Raw genomic sequence first — 21,694 nt, forward strand, 5'->3', positions numbered from 1 at the left:
TCTAAAAATTGGGAAGCTTATGACTTAAGCTCACATATGAAAACTACTCCTACTTCTGGCACTCCACAAAGCAATGCTTATTCTTTCAGGTCAACTAAAGCAAGACTTCAGCCAGCCCCTAACAGCCCCTACAAACCTTCTTCAGAAATGCTAATAGTTTTTGAAGCTAATGTTTTATTGAATTCAGGGCCAGAAGAGAATTCAATGTGATCCACTGGTCCAATCTGTAGAAAAAACACACACAACAAAACAACAGTAATACTTTGATAATTTCAAAAAAACAGTTTTACGTAAGTTTTAAACACTTGCATTAATGCAAAAGTGAAAGAAATGGGATTAAATCCAATATAAGCTAAATGGTAGGGATCAATAAAGCAGAGGAAATTTTTACTTATTTGTAGCTTAACTGAGTTATAAACTTTTAAAAGGCTCAGGAAAATTGTATCATAAAATTTTAGAATGAAGAAGAACCTTAATTACCATCTAGACAAATTCGTATTAAAGATGAGAGAACAAAGCCCAGAGAGATTCAATGACTTTTTTAGTGGCATAACACGGTCAACCCAGGTCTTCAAGACTACTTTCTACTCAGTGTCTGCCCAGAGTATCCCTGGGCCTCTTCCAGGACTATAAGCTGTTTTCTTAAGTTAGGAAAGTGAAGATGTTTGTATTTATGTGTACATTATAATAATGTGAGCGCATTTTTAAAAAATATACCAAAACTGCTGGGCCCAGTGGCTCACACCTGTAATTCCAGCACTTTGGGAGGGTGAAGCAGGCAGATCACTTGAGGTCAGGAGTTCGAGACCAGCCTGTCCAACATGGCAAAATCCCGTCTCTACTAAAAATACAAAAATTAGGTGGCATGGTGGCAAGTGCCTGTAATCCCAGCTACTCAGGAGGCTAAGGCAGGAGAATTACTTCAACCTGGGGGCAGAGATTGCAGTAGGCCAAGACTGCGCCACTGCACTCCAGCCTGGATGACACAGTGAGACTCCATCTCAAAACTAAATTAAATAAATAAGTAAATTGTGGTGTGTGTGTGTGTGTATATACAAAATTAACGTTATTTCCTTCAAAGTGGTCATTTTAGAAGACTAAATACCCTCTTTTTCCCTGGGAGATATGTTCCAAGACCCCCAGTGGATGCCTGAAACGGTGGGGGTAGTACCAAACCTTATATATAGTCCCTCAGTATCCATGAGGGATTGGCTCCTGACATCAAAATCCACAGACTCAAGTCCCTCATATAAAATGGTGCAGTATTTGCATATAACCTATACACATTCTTCCCATATACTTTAAATAAGCTCTAGATTACTTATAATATCTAATACAATGTAAATGTTAAATATTAATAGTTGTTATGACGTATTGTTCAGGAATGACAAGAAAAAATCTGCACATGTTCAGTACAGATGCAACCAGCCTTTTTTGTTTTTATTAAATATTTTCAATCCACATTTGGTTGAACTGTCAGATGCAGAACCCAGGGATATAGAGGGCTGACTATACTGTGTTTTTTCCTATGCATACATACCTATGATAAAGCTTAATTTATCAATTAGGCATAGTAAGAGATTAATAATAGCTAAGAATAAAATGGAATGATTATAACAATATACTGTAATCAAAGTTATGTGAATGTGTTTTTTTTCTGTCTCTCAAAATATCTTCTTATACTGTACAGAGGGTAACAGAAACCTCGGAAAACAAAACCGCAAATAAGAGGGGACTATTGTACTTAAGGGCTTTGAGCAAATGCTTTTGAAACTCTTCCTTTGAAATTGTCTCCCAACCTTGTACCACAATTATAAGTAACTGTTCTAGTGGTGAATCTTTAGTATATAAATGTGATTTTATTAGTGCCAGAATCAAAACTAAGATAGCAAAGACAACCACTAAACAAATATTTATTAAATGCCCACCATGTGTAGCAAAAGACATTGTCCCTACCTTCGAGTCTTAAAAAGCTTGAGAGAGGAGCCCTATCAGAATTTTTGAGAGCCTTCTCAAAGTGCCAAGTCACCTCCACCTCCCCAACAGATTCAGCAGGGATAGAATGTATACTCTGAAAAAGCATCTGAGTGATCTTGACATGCACAGGAGTCCAAATGCTTAATGGACTCAGATATGTGGAAATTCCCTCCTCCAACTCCTGCTTTGGCTCGCTTTCTCCTGAGTCTCTTATGACTTCAGACTGTTCTCAAGTCTTGTTGAATCCTCATCCTTACAAGGCAGTGTTTCCACAAGATTCTTTACCCTGTTCTTTTCTCCTCTATGTGCTCTCTCTGAGGAGTGCCTATGCTATCATGATTTGAACTTCCTCCTAACTGATTACTCCAAAATCTGTACCTTCAGCCCAGTTGTAGCTCCTCAGCTGCTTTTGAGGAATTGCCTACTTATTTCACAGCACCTCAAATTTATCATGTCCCTGATAGAAATCATTGTGCCTCCCTCCCTCAACACACACGCACACGCGCGCGCACACACACACGCGCACACACACAAACACACACAACTCTTCCTCTTCCTTAGTTTGGAAAATGGCTCCAGCATTCACCCAGGCTGGAATCTGGACATCACTGTGAATCTCTGTTGTCTTCTTCACCTTCCCACAGCTTATTAATCTCTAAGTCCTGTTAATGCCTTCCCTCCATTCTTACTGCTCAAATTCAGGCATATTGTTATTTCCTGCCATGGATATTAGTGGATCTCAAACACTTATCAGTGGACCTGGTATAGAGCTAGCAGCATAAGAATCATTTGTGAAGCTTGTTAATAACACAGATTCCAGGGCTCTAACCAGACCTACTTAAAATCAGAATTTCAGGGAAATGGGGCCCAGGAATTTGCATTCTTAACAAGTTTCCTAGATGATTCTAATGGGCAGCCATTAGATTTGGAACCACTGTGACCCATGTGGTCTCCTTGCTCCCAGGCTTATCCTTTCCAATCTACCCTCTACACTACTGTCTGCATATCTGATCATCTCCCTTCACTGTTTAAAAGTCTTCAGTGGTTTCCTACTGCCTGCTTATAGGAGAAAATCCCAATCGCTTGACATGGTAAATGCTTTCTGTTCCTCCTTGTCTCCCCTCTCCTACCTCTACTGCCAGATGTCTTAAAGTCCAATCCCACTAACTTCTACATCTAAGTAATGCTCATACAGCTCCCCAAACACTCTATGCCATTTGGTACCTTTCTCCTTTGCTCACAATATTTTGTCAGCTTTTCTTTAATTAACTGATGAATACCAATTCATTACCAGCTCGAGTCACCTCTACAAAGCCTTCTCTGATGCCACAGCTTCACTTACCCCGTCCAGTCACAACACGCCAGGCATATCTATGTGCCTCATTAGACCCAGTATGTATGTATTTATTGGCATATACATCTATCTTCTTTTATTAGATTTTACACTCCTTGAGAGTAGGTACTATGCCTTATTTATCTTTCTATTCTTAGAATTTAGCACAGGGCCTAATATGCAGTAGATGCTCAATAAATGTTTGTTTTAGGAATTAATGATTCATGAACTCTTGTGAGAGTGAGCAAGCCAGGATCAAGACTAGATTTGGGTATAAATCAAGTATCTGGCTGTAGGTAATGACTACTAAACTAGCTCAAAAGGCAATTTCAAAAGAGATTCTTTGAAGTAAGGAGTTCCAACAACTGCTTTGATGCTGAACATTTATTTGGATGTGACAGATCTAAATCTGGGTTTAAAAAAACAGAAAGCAGGCCAGGTGCAGTGGCTCACATCTATAATCCCAGTACTTTGGGAGGCTGAGGTGGGAGGATCACTTGGGCCCAGGAGTTGGAGACTGGCCTGGGCAACATGGTGAAACCCCAAATCTACCAAAAAAAAAACAAGAAAACCACCAAATAAGCATCATAATATCATTACTTAGTATTAATATTTTTAGCAGTAATCCTGCCTCATATCCTCTCAGTATAGTTTTACATATGCTTAATCTTAATTTTTAAATGTGTTAAATGTTTGGATTAAAGGTGTACTATAAACCTAATAAATACATTTTTTAATGTCAACATGCTAGCAACCTGGAATATTTGTAAGGTAAGTCAATAATGAAATTCTTATCCTGCAGACTATTTTGCATTTCCCAATATTAGACTTTAAGACATTTAACTTTGTTTTTAAGAGGCAGGGTCTTGCTCTGACACCCAGGCTACAGTGCAGTGGCACAATAATGGTTTACTGCAGCCTTGAACTCCTAGGCTCAAGTGATCCTCCCACCTCAGCCTTCCAAGTAGCTAGGACTACAGGTGCACACCACCATACCCGACTTATTATTATTTTTATGGAGATGAGGTCTCGCTATGTTGCCTGGGCTGATCTCAAACTCCTGGCCTCAAGTACCCAACCATGGTCTCATTTAACCTATTATGTGTAACATATTTGTTCTATAATCCTTTTGATATAAATTGTTCTTCCTTTAAAAAACAAAGGACAAAATGTGTAAAATAATTTGAGACTTCCTATTTTATTTAACTACCATTATATATAAACATTAATTTATTTTTTATGTCTACCTTCTACAGAAAACTAGGCTGGTGTGGTGGCTCACATCTATAATCCCAGCACTTTTGGAGGCCAAGGCAAGACTGCTTGAGGCCAAGAATTCGAGGCTAGTTCAAGCAAAATAGGGAGAACTCGTCTCCACAAAAAAATTTTAAAAACTTAGCTGGGAGTGGTGGCACACACCTGTAGTCCCAGGTACTCAGGAGGCTGAGGTGGGAGGATTGTTTGAACCTGGGAGGTCGAGGCTGCAGTGAGCCATGATCGCATCACTGCACTCCAGCCTGGATAACAGAGCAAGACTATGACTCAAGAATAAAAAGAAAAAAAGATATGAAAAATTTCTAAGGAACCGATTACTAACTCTCTTATACAAAATATTTAAAAGAAAATGACAAAAACTCCAAATAGAAGGACAATAATATTTGTAAAATTATAAAATCTTTCAGAGAAAAATGATAATTACAAGTGGGGTTCCTTTAAAATCACATTCTAGTTTTGTAATTCACGTATTCCTTTCTTGGTAGGAAGCATGGGTTTACTTCCTTTTTGTGTGGGAGGACCCTAGAAAAAGCTTTATTTAGAGCAGAAGGTCAGCTGAATAGCCCTATATCTACAGAAGAAACTAAATTTATACTTTAAAATGTCCCAACAAACAAAACTTTAAGCATCTTTAGGGAAGATGGCTTCACTGAATTCTACCAAACATTTAAGGAAGAAATAGTACCAATCCTATAAAAAATTTTCCAAAATATAGAAGAGAGTAATATTTTCCAACTCATTTTATGATAATAGCATTATACATGGGTTTACTTCTTAAAAGCTTAAGGTAATGGTTCTCAACTGAGGGTGATTTTGGCTCCCAGGGAACATTTGGCATTATCTAGAGACATTTTTGACTGTTACAACTAGGGAGCAGTGCCACTGGAAACTAGTGGGTAAAGACCAGGGATGCTGCCAAATATCCTACAACGCATGGGACAGTCCCCCACAACAAAGAATTACCTGGCTCAAATGTCAATAGTGCTGAGGTTGACAAACCCTAGCTTAAAGAAAACAATTTCTCATTATTTTGAAAAATCAAGTATCCAAAGTTATATCACACTACAAATCTAATAATTCAGTTGCAAACAAAAAACTAAAAATAAAGGTAGTCTACCTTATCACAACGTAGATCTAGCATTTCAGGCTTGGGAAAATCCTGCTCTATGTTTTCAGCAATGTTCTGTATTGCTAGCAACTGCTCGTCAATTTTCTGAAGCTTAGCAGTGAGATGCTCTAGTCGGTAAGCTGCAGAGCTTGGTGCAGGGCAAGCTGCAGAGACACCTTGCAGCCGTTTCCACAATAGATAATCTCCCACAGAGTCTGACTTTGTGTTCTGTCCTTTGAATTGGAACTCTGGTTTTGGCAGATCTAAATAATAAGAGTAAAAGCAGAATTGATTATAATTAAAGAAGAGGTATTATTGATGATCTCATTTTTTGATGACTTCATTTTAAATCAACACAACGCTACTTTCCAAATCAGTTTTAATTAAATATACCTAAAAATTCCTTCTCAGCTTCTTGATTTCCGGGATAAGAATACATAAATTACTACAACAAAGTTCCACACACAAGGAAGTCTGAATATTACTTTTATCCCTTGCTACAAACATATACTTCATCAAAAAGCAACTTTAATATTTTTATGACTTTTTCAAATTCTACTTGAAAATCAAAAACATCACACATTAAAAGCTGGCCCCAATATTGGCTATTACTGACTTTATATGAGATCTCAGGCAAACATTAAACCTCCTAAAACCAAAATCAAAGCCAATGACTCTTCTTATTCTTAAACTCAGTTGTTCAGTTGATTCTTCTCCCAAATTTGCAATACTTCTTTTTTTTTTTTTTTTTTTTTTTTAAGAGATAGAGCCTCGCTTTGTCACCCAGGCTGGTCTGAACTCCTGGGCTCAAGCAATCCTCCCACCTCAGTCTCCCAAAGTGCTGGATTACAGGCGTGAGCCACTGCACCTGGTCTGCAACACCTTTTTTAAATGCACTCTTTTTCTGATGTCGGGGTCTCCTCCTCGCTGTATTGCTCATACTTCTTCTGCTATCCATTCCTTTTACCCACCAGTACTTCCTGGGCTGCCAGCCTCAACTCACTTCTCTACTCACTCTTCCCACTTTATCTGAGTTATGTCATTGATGAAAGAACCCAAATCCATATGGCACTCTTTCTTAGCTCCAGCTCCTTATATCTTGAACATCCCAGTTAGGTTGTCCCATAAGCATATAATAGTGAATTCATTGCTTCTGCCCCTCCAAATTGCTCCCTCTTCCTTGTTCCGCAGCTCAGCAAATAGCACCACCATTCGGTTTCACAAGCCAGAGACCAGAAAGTCACTCGAGGCTCCTCTCTTTCCTTCAGATCCAAAGTGACAACAAGTATTGATGATTCTACCTGCTAAACACCTACATTCTTGGCTGAAGCTTTCACAATAAATAGACCCCAAATCATATCCCTATCTGTAATTTATCTCTATCCTATCTAGTCCATCTTCCACAACAGGCCCAGAGAGATCTTTTAAAAACAGAAATCATGTTCCTTTTCTGTCCAAAACTCTTCAGTGTGTCTCCAATGCCTTCACCTTAAAAGTCCAAATGCCTCCATATGACAGATAATGGCACACATCATCTTTCCTCTACCTCTCCAGCTTCATCTCTTGCTATTTCTTTAAACAAACAAACAAAATACTACTCCATTTGACTCCAACCATAATGAACTTTAATTTTCTTTTCTTTTCTTTGAGACATGGTCTTGCTCTAGCACCCAGGCTGGAGTGCAGTGGTGAGATCTTGATTTACTGCAACCTCTGCCTCCTGGACTCAAGCAATCCTCCTGCCTCAGCCTCTTGAGTAGCTGGGACTACAGGTGTGTGCCACAACACCTGGCTTATTTTTCTATTTCTTGTAGAGACAGGGTCTCACTATGTTGCCAAGGCTGGTCTCAAACTCCTGAGCTCAAGCAATCCACCCGCCTTAGCCTCCCAAAGTGTTGGGATTACAGGCGTGAGCCACCACACCCAGCCAAACTTTTTCTCAAACTAAGCAAGTTCCATTAACTTATTGCAAAATCTATTCTCTCTGCCTGATAAATGAAATTAATCTGTAGTTTATGGTCATTTGAAATGCTGGCCTAAGATACTCGGGTCACAGAGAGAAAAGTAAAACGTATCTATCTAAGCTACTAAATGACAGAGCTGGGATTCAAATCCAAGTCTGTTCTATTTGAATCTAAAACCCAGGCTCTTTTCACTTTCCCACATACTTCCCCTGTCTGAAACATTGCTAGCTTCATACATCCTCCATCCACCACTCATGCACCGTAGCAGCCCCATGACAGGAGAGAGAATATGAAGGCTTTAAAATCTGAAATGCTGGCACTTGTTTGTATATGCAGCTGTAATACATATGCCCTAACACATCCTAACCCATCCCTTCCTTGCTGCTCATGTCTCCTGAGTGCCCACTGTCATTAAACAATAATCAGGCAGAGCTAGACTCTGTGCCCAAGCATCTTGCAACCACAGGGCTGACTAAGTCCATACCTCACAACCACCGCGGAACCTAGGGGAGACTTAGGTTTCTGTTGCAGGAAGTCTGATTGCATATTGGATTAATCTCACCAGTCACAGGATATAGTAGCTTCAGGTTGTGGAGGGATATTCTTCTAGGCTGGGTGTGGTGGCTCATGCCTATAATCCCAGTACTTTGGGGAGGCTGAGGTGGAATGATCACTTCAGACCAGGAGTTTAAGACCAACCTGGGCAACATAGTGAGACCCTGTCTCTATAAAAAATTTTAAAAATTAGCTAGGCATGTTGGTGTGTGGTTGTAATCCTAGCTACTTGGGAGGCTGAGGCAGGAGGATCCCTTGAGCCCAGGAGTTCAAGGCTACAGTGAACTATGATCACACCACTATACCCCAGCCTGAACAGCTCAGCAAGACTCTGTCTCTAAAAAACAACAACACACACATATATATGTATTTTATTAAAAATTTTAAATATATATAGTCTTCTAAATCTTGCAAAAAGTTACCATAATGCAATCTGACTATAAAACTGAGTATTTACAAGTACCATTGAATTGCATACACCTGGCCATAAAGATGGAAACAACAGACACTGAGGACTACAAGACGGAGAAGGAGGGAGGAAGGTAAGGGATGAAAAACTACCTATTGGGTACTATGCTCACTACCTGGGTGATGGGTCCAATCATACCCTAAACCTTAGCATCATGCAATATACCTATGTAACAAACCTGTACATGTGTCCCAAATTTGAAATAAAAGTTGGGGAAAAAAGTACTGTTGGCTACCATGCCTGTTTATTTTCGGTGTGCTATTTGAGAATTTCCCATCTTTTACAATATGAGAATTGCTTTCTAACATCAAAACATTCATGAACTCACAGAGAATATTTATTTTTAGCCTTATTAATTGAGAAAAGACATAAGCATAAACAGATCTGTGACTTCTTACAAAATATCCATGGGTCTCAGCTTTGAAATCATGTCTCTATTTCATTTACCTACTTGTCTCCATGCTCCTTAGCAAGGGACAACCCTTTTTCTGGTTTCTTTTGCAATTACCAAATTTTGGTGCTTGTTTCCAATACAACAGTAATTCAGGAGGAGAGGGTCATGCTATACCTCTTGGCTGTTTACCTTTGTTCTGCTGTATGTCTGATGGTGTAGGTGAGGTGACACTAGGCTCCTTCACTTCTGTAATGCCTGCTCTCAAGCTTTTTCCATCCAGACAAGCTGGAGTTACTTCTGCAGGTTTAGAAAATAAATCCATAGAGCAATTGGCTGATTCTATCAAGAATATGAAAAGCATTCAAAGACTGATTCTAAACTTCTAAATAAGGTAATCCAAAGATTAACAGAACATTTCTGTGCATATAAATATCCAAAAATACATTAGGTTTGTAGGAGGAGAGGTAAGAGATGTGAGTAGGGATAACAATGCTATATTAAAGAACTTTTCAAATTATATTTGTTTTAAAAGTAGGAAAAAATTACCTTGACTATTAAAATTATGCGGGGGAACAGCATTAGTAATTGAAGCTGCCATATAATGTAACTCTGCAGACGATGGAACTGCTAGATGATCGCTTTGCTGTTTGATAACATCATTTGAAGGCTCTTCTTTCACAGGTAATTCCTGTAGAAGATCATCAGCTTCAATGTCAATCACATTTATGTAAGTATGTCCAACCTGAGCCAAAACACATAAAACCAAAGAGGGTTACATTCTTTTTACTCTGTATGGTCACTCTGCCAAAATAAAAAAAAAAAAAAGGCCTAATTCTTCACTCTTATTAAAAACAAGGAAAGAAGGGCCTGAATGTGCCTAATTTACGAAAAGGAGCAGGAAGTATGTATTATTGGTCTTAGTTTACAATATTTTTGGCATAATGCTTAAATTAATTTTTGAACTTTTACTACAAAGCTACATAGATGAGATTTTTAACCTCATTTCATCTACACAATTGAGTAATGTCTAGATGACCATAATACATTTTAGCACAAAGGTATTATTAAAACTTCTGAATAAAACACAAACCAAGTTTGTTACTGTATGAGGTGTTGAGGGTGACAAAGGTTTCTCTGACATTTCAGTGGAAAGCTTCAGATTTAGATAGACATCTGGGACCAAGAGGTGAGGAGCAGTCAAAGGCTCATGTTCTGAAAATTAAAAAAGAAATAATCAGGAACATTTAAAAAAAGGCTGTAAACTGCTCCAAATCATCAGCTTTGTATGAACAAGTTAGCAACAAACAACATAAATTGTACTGCTTGAAATCTAAGTAGAAGTGACATGGGTATAAATAATTAAAGCAAATTCTATTCTAAGGGCAATTTAGAGTAATTCATAATTGAATGGAAGCTGACTATTGTTTTTCTCATATGAATGATCCACAAGAACAATAAAGTAACTAAATTACATCAAGAAAATGCTAAAATTTCCTATTTCCATATCAGATATATCAAGTCATGTTTGTCTACTTTAGGGAAGTTTCAACAAAACCAGATTTTAGAAGATTAACCTATAACTAATTTTTTTTTTACTTGAACACTTTCTTGTTATTTGCTTATTTTTATTGACAGCTTTATTGAAACATAATTCACATTTTTTTTTTTTTTTTGAGACAGAGTCTCGCTTTGTCTCCCAGGCTGCGGTGCAGTAACATGATCTAAGCTCACTGCAACCTCCGCCTCCCAGGTTCATTCTCCTGCCTCAGCCTCCTGAGTAGCTGAGACTACAGGCACCTGCCACCACACCTGGCTAATTTTTTTGTATTTTTAGTAGAGACAGGATTTCACCATGTTAGCCAGGATGGTCTCGATCTCCTGACCCTGTGATCCGCCCGCCTCAGCCTCCCAAGTGCTGGGATTACAGGCGTGAGCCACCACACCCAGCTAATCCACATTCTTTAAAAGGGTATCATTCAGTGGTATATAGTATATTCACAGAGCCTATAATTAAATTTTACCACCTAAGGTATTTTAACATCTAAATTTCACAAATGTTAACTGCTTCTTATTTAACAGTAAAATAAACAGGCCTCTCACAGCAGATCAGCAGACAGTTTAACTCTGTGCCTTTTGTTCTAGGCCTCTAGCCTTATCTTCTAGCACTGTATTTTCAATAAAGCACTATTTTCAAATGTAACTCATATTGAGTACTTGTTACCAAAGCTTGAATTTAAACCACTTAAAACTAGAAAAAAAAAGGAAAATAAAAATACTGAAATCATTCTCTCTCTAATTGATTGGTTTAACTGCTTTTTTATGGGGGATGGTGACTAGCTTTGGCATCATGCAGATATATCTTTAATAAGTCATACTGTTCTTAGGAAAAAAAAGAAATCACACATGATGTGCAAGAAATTATTTGCTCTTGGTACCACATTCAGAGACAACTTCTTGAGAAGTAGCTTCCTTATCTTGTAGTACATTAAAAATTTACGACAAAAAGATAAAACAAAAAAATTTCACAAACACAAGAAAAAATTAAAATATATGAATACAGATAATAAGATATTATGCATAAAAGGTGATAGGTAGAAACCAAGAGTGACAGCTTAACAATGTAATTTTAAATAATTAATGTAATTTCAAATTTTATTATTATTTATATCTTGGGCCTTCACCTAGATGAACAGCAGACTCAGGAAATAGCTGCCAACTTCGATAAACTACTTAGCAACAAAAGCAATGTACCTCCAAGGCTTTCTCAAAGACACGCTTAGATAATGAACATTTAAGAACGTTTCTCAGTTCCGATGTGGTGGTTCAAGCCTGTAATCCCAGCACTTTGGGAGGCCAAGGAGGGCAAATCACTTGAGGTCAGGAGTTTGAGACCAGCCTGGCCAACATGGTGAAACCCTGTCTGTACTAAAAATACAAAAATTAGCCAGGCGCGATGGAGGTCACCTGCCAGGAGACCTTGGCTATTTGGGAGGCTGAGGTAGGAGAACTGCTTGAACCTGGCAGGCGGAGGCAATCTTGAGCCAAGATTGCACCACTGCACTCCAGCCTCCAGCCTGGGAAACAGAGCAAGACTCCATCTCAAAAAAAAAAAGAAAAAAAAAAAAAAAAAGTTTCTCAAATGCAGAGTCATCATTTATATCAAAACCATTTTACGTGTACTCAACTTCATTCAGAAAGAAATACAAATTAAAATAATGACTTTTTTTTTTTTTTTGAGACAGAGTCTTGCTCTGTCGCCCAGGCTGGAGTGCAGTGGCACAATCCCGGCTCACTGTAAGCTCTGCCTCCCAGGTTCATGCCATTCTCCTGCCTCAGCCTCCCAAGTAGCTGGGACTACAGACGCCCGCCACCACACCTGGCTAATTTTTTGTATTTTTAGTAGAGACGGGGTTTCACCCTGTTAGCCAGGATGGTCTCGATCTCCTGACCTAGTGATCCGCCCACCTCGGCCTCCCAGAGTGCTGGGATTACAGGCGTGAGCCACCGCGCCTGGCCTATAATCACTTTTTTTGACCTATCAGATTGGCAAAGTTAAAAAGTTTAGCTAAGTCACAGTAATAACCAAAAAAGTCTCTTATGCAGGAAGATACTCACTGAAGCATAATTTGTAGGAGAAAAAACTGGAAACTGTCTAATGTATAGCTGGAAGAAGGAATACGCTTATGAAGCACTTTTTTGATGACACAGGGACATGTTTGCCATACATATAAATCAAAGTGAAATGAACAGGATACAAAATACAGGTATCCCTTGTAATGCAAATCTAATCCACTCCTGCAAATGTGCTGGATAGTGAATTTTCTGATTCCAGGAGACTTTATGACAGTATTTCAAATGGAAATAAAAAGGTGTCCTAGCCCATCTAATTTTCCCAAACATCATTAAACAACTCTTAAATACTTAAATAAAAACCCATCAAGGATAACTACATATAAAGCATTTTAAATATAACTTTTTGATTAATATTCATTTAATTCATTAGTTAGCATTCAATATGCAATAATACTGAACACATTAGAGATGAATTGCCGTCAACATTGTAGCAAATGTACTATGATGCAAATAACAAAATAAATAATATGTTAAAGATACACTCTAATTTAAGAGCATCCCATGGTACTTGGAAAAATACAACATTGTGACCCAGGAGGATTAAACTAAACTCTCATGGAAAAGCTAGAGAAGATAGCCAATAATATCTGGACAATGAGAGTTTAAATAGTAAGGGAGGACACCTATGCTATATACTGTATCTAACAATGTAAAATGCACAAAAGACTGAAAGAAAAAACAATATCAAACCGTTATTGCTAAGTGGTATGATTATGGTTAATTTTCATCTTCTTCATAGATTGCTAAATCACCCAAATATTCTACAATGATTACATTTTTAAAACATAAGATAAAGTTAGGCCAAAAATCACGCACAAGGTTCTGTACATGGGTAAAAGAAACTGTTTACTAAAAATCATAAAAAAGAATTACTATGATACAATGGGTAGAGCACTATTCAAGATGCTATTCGTAATGATAAATAATATTAAAGAGGAAATTTGTCAGGAAACATTCCAAATAATAGGTCCTCCAACACTTATTTCCTCTACTCCTGGACACAGTTACATACCCCTCCCTCACCGAACCCAGTCCAGTCCTTCCTAGCTCACCTTCACTAGCCACAATCCCAGGCCTCCCAACCTTGGGCATGCAATTCCAGTGAAGGTAATCAATAACATAGATAATCCAAATTCAAAGCATTATTTTTACTGACTTAGGATGTAGTCTATGGCAATTTTGAAGAAAAGTCTCTATTATGTTTAAGTTATAAATTTGATTTCTACAGTATATACCAAGATTGGAGAGAAAAATCTAGGCAGAGTAAATAATATCACATAATTTAAAATTCCCTTTAAATCACTGCCTTAAAGGAAAAGTCTAGATAACTTAATTGTATCAAAATACACGAATTTTTTTAAAAAGAAAAACAGCATTTACCTAGGTCTGTATTTGTACTTGCATCTTGACTTCCCATAGCTTTCTTTTTTACAGAGGCCATGAAATGCAATCCAGCTGAAGTATTATCATCTTGTAGCATTTCTTAAATATAACAAAACATTGGAAGTAATCATTGAGAAGCTAACATATTACCAGGAGCCCAGCCCAGCAGCACAGTACCTAACTCAATGGAAGTAAAATATAGGGTGTGAGGATGTTATTAAATTTTTTTTTTTTTTGAGATGGAGTCTGGCTCTGCTGCCCAGGCTGGAGTGCAGTGGCGCAATCTCGGCTCACTGCAACCTCCACCTCCTGGGTTCAAGTGATTCTCCTGCCTCAGCCTCCTGAGTAGCTGGGATTACAGGTGCCCGCCACCATGCCTAGCTAATTTTTGTATTTTTAGTAGAGACGGGGTTTCACCACGTTGGCCAGGCTGGTCTCAAACTCCTGACCTCAAGTGATCCACCCGCCTCAGCCTCCCAAAGTGCTGGGATTACAGGCCTGGGCCACCGCGTCCAGCCTAAAATGGGCTTTCTGAATGAAGTGTTATGTAAGTTGAATCTCAAAGACATGGTAGAATCAAAACCAAAACTGTTGAGGACTCTGCATGTCCAGCTTAGAAACCTAGATATTCTTCTGGCTAATGAAGATCCAGTAGAAGCTGTTAAGCAGAGAAATGATATGGTCAGATTCATATTCTAGGAAAACAATCTAGCCAGTGTGTGGAAAATAGGTTTGAGTAGATATATCTAGTAATGGTGAGGGATGGGGAAACAGGTTAAATTTAAGAATTACAAAGGAAGCAAAATAGGTAAGAATTGGTTACTGAATGGATAAGAGGGAAGACAGAATTCAGAATCATGTGTTTCTGGCTTAGACTGATATCAACACAAATGGAGAAAGAGAACATAGGAGGAAAAAACAGTTGGGGCAGAGTAGAAATAAGGAATTCAGAATTCACATGGTGTACCTGAGGTAATTCCTACACAAGTGGAAAAACTCAAGAGGAAAGAAAATGAAAATCCAAAGTCTACTGTGAGAGTTTGGGTTTACACGTGTATTTCTCTGGGAGATCTCCCAGGAAGACTAGGTAGAATCAGAAAGTATTAATTATGGAGCATTGTGGTATAATAAAAAATATATATTTGGTCTACAAAGACCCAGTTTCTTGCACACAGGTCCTCAGAATCTTGGGATTTCCTGATAGGAGTGTCTGTTATTTCTAACGAGCCCCTTTTGATCATACCTAAGTTTATGCTAGAGGTGTCTCTTTGCGAGCCCCTAGATAGCTTCAGCATAGGCCCTAGTCACCAGAGGAACCAACCACATGATGAGAGGGTTAGAACTATCAGCCCCCAATTTCACCCATCCTACCGCCACTTCTGGGAAAGAGAAGGGGCTGGAGATTAAGTTCAATCACAATGGCCAGTGATTTAATCAATTATACCTATGTACTGAAAAGTCAATAAAAATTCTGAAGCAAACAGGTTAAGGGAGATTCCAGGTTGGTGAATACATGGATGTGCTAGGAGAGTGGCCATCCCAGAGACGGCATGGAAGCCCTGTGCTGCCCACCCCCACCACTGCCTTGCCCTGTGTATCTCTTCCATTTGGCTATTCCTGAGTTGTATCCTTTATAATAAAATTGTAATCATAAGTAAAGTGCTTTCCCAATTTCTGTGAGTTTTCTAATCAATTATCAAACCTGAGTTGAGGCGGGTGGAGTATAGGAACCCTTGAATTTGTAGTCAGCTGGGCAGAAATGTAGGTAGCCTCATTTTCATATTGTACATATTTCTAGAAAGCTAATTTTAACCCTAAACTTAGACATTACATTAATCATACACATACATACCAAAAGGAATGTCGAAGTCATCCAAAGGATGGGAACCACAATTTTCTTGTTCCTAAATGAATTCCGACAGGATTAATCTATGATTAACTCAAAGATGTGTATTATTTTCTAAAAAAAAAAATCAATAGCTCTGAAGATTGAATTCTCAGGTATAACTTCAACTTCCATCATTCTAGACATAATTATTCTATCAAATTATTTACTCTATCAAAGTAACTCTACAAAAGAGTTCAGAAAATTCATAAGCCAAACAATAAAAAAGAGCATTACCAATTTAATGTAAAGTTCCTAGCTTACCACGTGCAGCTCTCTTCTACAGAGTAGCTTTGATAATACTCAAATAGTACACCATCCTGTCAAAAATCTTTCATGGACTCAACAAACATTTGTACTAAGTGCCTCTAGACATGTTCTTGAGGACTGACTGAAAAAGCATGCCTTTTAGAAATCAGTGTAAACAAAACTATTAATAGGTTTCTGTTTATTTAATCTGTTGTTGCAAAAATAGTTAGACAGTCACCAAATATAGAAGGTATATTTTAAAAGGCCTGACTTAAAGCTGGGCATGATGGCTCACACCTATAATCCAAGTGTTTTAGGAGGCTGAGGTGGAAGGATCACTTGAGGTCAGGAGTTGGAGACCAGCCTGGGCAACACAGCAAGGTCCCACCTCTCAAAAAATATTTTTTAATTAGCTGGGCATGGTGGCACACACCTGTAGTCCCAGCTATTTGGGAGGCTGAAGCAGGAGGATTGCCCGAGCCCAGGAGGTGGAGGCTGCAGTAAGCTGTATTTGTGCCACTGCACTACAGCCTGCGCAACAGAGCAAGGCCCTATCTCTAAAAAATAATAATAAATTAAATTTTAAAAAAAGACCTGACTTAAAATAGAGGTTACACAACAAACCTGTTTGGGAAATCCTAGAGGAATCTCAGAGAAGGATGAAACTGTATTAGGAGAAGCCCAAATAACATAACATATACATTAAGATGTCATAGAAATAAGCAAAGGGTGATTTCAAATATAAAAAAGCCACACAGGCAGATGCTCTAAACTGCAGTTTTTGATGTACCATCAAGTTGCTTTTCACATTCAGAACTCTATGTCTACTGCTCTGTGGAGGAAGGCAGCAGGGACTGATATACTAAATGATATAAAGATCCTCCTAGTCACAATCAGAAGCTCCCAGCAGTCAGACTAGATAAACCACAAAGACATACCAAACTCAGTGCACATGCAAACCAGGGAATTATCTATAGCAGTTTTTCTATACCTTGGGTTTCTTAATGATTTCTGAATCATCATTATTAATTATGGAATTCTCTGGTCGAAAAGTCACATTTGGTTTTCTCCTCAGTTTCTCACATCTTTTTTCTTGCAGCTCTTTCTCAGCTCTTCTTCTTTCCCTGTTAAACATAATAGCATAAAACATACTTTTACAACTATAGCAACATTTGCTTTTCATTTATCATGCTATATAGGCATACAGTTGACAAAATTATGTTCATAAATTACTTTCAACAGCATTTAATTAAATTAGCAAGATATTCTGCAAACACAAGCAAATATAAGCAAAACACCAAATGTGAAATTTATTTCTAGAACCTCTACTACTGAACTGACTATTCTATGTTAGTCACTGGAATCTAAGGACAGGGTTACACAACTTAGGTAATTATTAAACTCTCTTTTCTGTGGATTTGAAGCTGGTGCCAGAAACCCTATCAGATACCTCCATTTGTCTATTTGAAGACACTAAGCACACTTAGTCACCTCAGCAAAATCACAGCAAGGAGGAAAGAGGTCTCAAAATGCTAAAGGGAAGACTTAATTTGAAGAGGGAATAGATGGAAACAGAAAATTTCTGGAAAGAGAGCACTAGTAACAGATTTTACAGTCTGATAAATGTGAAATTTTAAAAGTATTTTCTAGACTTAGTAATAATCTACCAATCAATATATGTTGTAAAACACTACAGTAAGTGCTCTTCACTAGAAGTCACAGCCTTGCTTTTCACATACACATTTCTTAGTGCCCTGAAACAATTTACATCACCTACCCTCCTGCTTACTGTAAGTCTAAAGAATATGGTAAGATGATTGGTTCAAAGTATTGGATGATACAGTAGTCCCCGCTTATCCGTGGTTTCACTTTCCAAGGTTTCAGTTATCAGAGTTCAACCTTGGTTCGAAAATAGATGAGTTCAGTGCAGTAAGATATTTTGAGAGACAGAAAGATATCACATTCTTATAACTTGTATTACAACATAGTTATAATTGTTATATTTTATTACTAGTTATTGTGCATCGCTTACTGTGCCTAATCTATAACTTAAAATTTATCATTGGCATGTATATATAGAAAAAAAACAAAATATATAATAGGGTTCAGTACTATCTGCGGTTTCAGGTATCCACTGAAGGTCTTGGCATGTATTCCTGGGGATAAGGGAGGACTACTGCATATGGGATATTGTACCAAATATTTGAGCAGCAAATGACTGTTCATCCTATTACAGACACTGTAAAAGAATCCTCCAGTCTATGAATGGTAGGAAAGAATTCCTTAATAAAATGGGAAAAAAAATATAGTATTTGTCTCACAAAATAGGAATTTTTCTCACATAAAATGTTTTCAGATGCATGACACTTGAAAACTGAATGTGCAATTGTGTATAGCCTAGGAGACTGAACTAGATTACTGTGTGATTATAAATAATAATGAACTTGCTGATATATACTATCGAATAAAATTTCACTTAAGTCTTGCCTTTTTTTACTGTCCTTTCCTTGTCTTACTTCAGGTGGTTCTATTTTGACCTTTAGAAGCTGAAGGTGTCCAGCATCACCTTGTTCAAATAAATTATGTGTTAGTTTCTGTTGGCTTTGTTTAAACGCAATGAGGTTTTCAAGTGGGATAAGTTGTGTTTTTTTGCACTACAAGAAAGAAACAAAGCATAAGAATGACAAATTGCAAACTCAATTATGTAATATTTCAACAAAAGACTGAGGAAAAATACAGTTGTTTAAATTAAACTCTGCAACAGTTAAAACAAATCAAATATAACAAATTGATTTAAACTGGCAATATGAGTGTACATATCTTAGAGAAAAAGTGATTTAAAGTGCTGAAAGTTTCAAATGGGTCATCCTATTTCAGAAATTAAGCTAGAAGTTCTCAACTTCCTAATTTCATTCCCTTATTAAAAAGCTTTCCTCTGGCCAGGTGCAGTGGCTCACGCCTGTAATCCCAGCACTTTGGGAGGTCGAGGCGGGCTGATCACAAGGTCAGGAGTGTGAGACCAGCCTGGCCAACATGGTGAAACCCCGTCTCTACTAAAGATACAAAAAATTAGCCAGGCATGGTGGTGCGTGCCTGTAATCCCAGCTACTTGGGAGGCTGAGGCAGGAGAATCACTTGAATCTGGGAGTTGGAGGTTGCAGTGAGCTGAGATTGCGCCATTACACTCCAGCCTGGTGACAGGGCAAGGCTCCGTCTCATATATAAAAACAGAAAAAAACCTTTCCCCCTATAAATGAAATTATATAATGTCCAACATTTAACTTGAAATTGTTTGGAACAGGGAAGATGCAGAGGCACGAAAACCACAGATGGAAAAGACCAGCAATATGCTGAAAATCCCTGAAGCCTTGGGAATTGGGTGATAAAAACTTGGGGTTCTTCTTCGGCTCATTATATGTTCAGAAGAAAAGGAAGCATAGTAAGTATTTTTTCTAAGGAATAACCATTTCCTTTCCCAGTACCATCTTCAAATCATAAAAGTACACCAGAGAATGCATTACTCAATTACCTCCCTAAGATAGTACTGCTCTCCTCAAAACTAGAGCCTAAACCATTTTAATTTCATAAATCAAAAGTTATACCTTTAAAGAGGACTTGGTGGGTTTATAAAACTACCATTTTAATATATGCGCTACTAATCACAGATCTGGATCTATTTAACAAATGTAACCTGTCAAAGATTTGAAGATCATACAATAATTGCTAGGAACCTCAAACAGTATGGGTGCTCACTTGCTCTCCTCTCTACACACACATAAACAAGAGCATCTGGTAACTTTTTTGCTTTTTTTTTTTTGAGTGTTTAAATCTTACATAGAGTACCTGGTAATTTTACTTCTTATTTCTTCCCAGAGCAGCAGAAATATCTACAAGAGTCCAGTAAATTCCGGTATTGATAGAAAGACCTAAAACCTTTAAAATACACAATTTTTTTAATAGAGACCGCTTCTCCCTACGTTACCCAAGCTAGTCTCAAACTCCTGGGGATCAAGGGATCCTCCCATCTTGGCCTCCCAAAGTATTGGGATTACAGGTATGAGCCACCATGCCCAGCTACAATCATTATTTTAAACCTAATTTTTATATGCTATTTTCTATAACAAGCATTTTTTTCTGTACAAGAGCTTTTCATTGACCATACAGTACTTATGGTATGAAAAAAATAGTGCAGGACACTGTTTTTGCATTACCATACAAAAATTCATTACCCTATTTTCTGGGGACAAACGTGAATGAGGTAATGACAATCTTGGGTATTTTCTTTCTTCTGCTATAGGCTGGATAGGTGTTGAGGGAACTGTAATAGATGCTCTTGAGGTTGATGGAAACATATTAGGAGGTTTAAGTGGCAGGTATAGTAACGGAAGTCCAAAGGAATGGTGAGGAGATATCTCAAGGGTCCCTGGCTTAACATCAAATCGTTTTTCTGGTTTTATAAACACTGAAGAGTCCTGTTGAGGTGTCAAATTTTCTTGTCCAACATATTGATCCAAGTTCACATGCTTAGGAATTTCTGTAATTACAGTTTCTGCCCATATCTTCTGCTCAACTTCTTTTTTTCTGGCTTCAGTATTATACTGGCTTACATTCAAATGGGATGCTGGAGTAGTTTGTGCTGCTCTCCGTGGCAGAGCAGGTTGGAAGGAGTCAGATAATCCCCAAGCCTCTCTTGGTTGTGGCAGAGGCCTGAAGGGAACTTGTGGAATACTTCCTGTATGTAAGAAAAGGGGCTGGAATTCTTGTTTAGACTTAAATTGAAGCAAAGGAAAGCCATCACCAGGACTAAATGTTTTTGCACGTGAGATAAGTCTAGGTGCCTTCTGAACAACAGAAGGTGTGGACAAAAGGTAGAGGTGAGTATTTCCAGCAGGAGCTGGATAAAACGAAGTGGATGGTAAGTTTTGAGATGATGGAATTGGTCCTCTTTTCTGGGGCTGGCCATTTAATTGACATAAAGGAATATTCCCATGTGTAACATTCTGGAAGAGAAAAAAATATTATGTAAGTTTAGAATATATTAGAAATTCCTTACTTTGTAAATGGCATTCAGTATGTTTTGCAGCGGGTAGAATGTAGTAACTGCTAAAAAAAAAAAAAAAAAAAAATTATTTATTCAACAAAAAACACAATGACTATTAAACTACTCAGGACATTATTATTATTTTTTTTTTTTCTGAGACAGAGTCTCGCTCTGTCACCCAGGCTGGAGTGTAGTGACATGATCTCGGCTCACTGCAACCTCCACCTCCTGAGTTCAAGCGATTCTCCTGCCTCAGCCTCCTGACTAGCTGGGATTACAGGCATGCGCCACCACACCCAGTTAACTTTTGTATTTTTAGTAGAGACGGGGTTTCACGATGTTGGCCAGGCTGGTCTCAAATTCCCAGCCTCAGGTGCAGCCTGCCAAAGTGCTGGGATTACAGACATGAGCCACTGCGCCCAGCCATT

At 38.1% G+C, this 21,694-nt stretch overlaps 1 protein-coding gene across 17 annotated transcripts in view; it reads right to left on the bottom strand.

Annotated features, from left to right (window-relative positions):
- CPLANE1 (ciliogenesis and planar polarity effector 1) overlaps positions 1–21,694 on the bottom strand; it is a 143,383-nt gene that overhangs the window by 42,973 nt on the left and 78,716 nt on the right. For 12 of the 17 annotated variants that reach the window (XR_004030418.1, XM_030813978.1, XM_030813974.1 and 9 more), the window contains 10 exons: positions 20,455–21,225; positions 18,713–18,879; positions 17,217–17,349; positions 15,944–15,995; positions 14,089–14,190; positions 10,166–10,287; positions 9,622–9,817; positions 9,250–9,372; positions 5,703–5,956; positions 137–224 (listed from right to left, as the gene is read on the bottom strand). Coding sequence is in view for 16 of the 17 variants with exons in the window: in XM_030813978.1 (XP_030669838.1) it covers positions 137–224; positions 5,703–5,956; positions 9,250–9,372; positions 9,622–9,817; positions 10,166–10,287; positions 14,089–14,190; positions 15,944–15,995; positions 17,217–17,349; positions 18,713–18,879; positions 20,455–21,225 (2,008 nt within the window). In the remaining variant the exon portion in view is untranslated. Of the gene's footprint in view, positions 1–136; positions 225–4,365; positions 4,459–5,702; positions 5,957–9,249; positions 9,373–9,621; positions 9,818–10,165; positions 10,288–14,088; positions 14,191–15,943; positions 15,996–17,216; positions 17,350–18,712; positions 18,880–20,454; positions 21,226–21,694 lie in introns of those variants that run through there. The other 5 variants (XM_030813976.1, XM_030813985.1, XM_030813979.1 and 2 more) reach the window with 5 other exon arrangements.

The sequence above is a fragment of the Nomascus leucogenys genome, chromosome 6 (assembly GCF_006542625.1).
Source record: "Nomascus leucogenys isolate Asia chromosome 6, Asia_NLE_v1, whole genome shotgun sequence".
NCBI classification, from domain to species: domain Eukaryota; kingdom Metazoa; phylum Chordata; class Mammalia; order Primates; family Hylobatidae; genus Nomascus; species Nomascus leucogenys.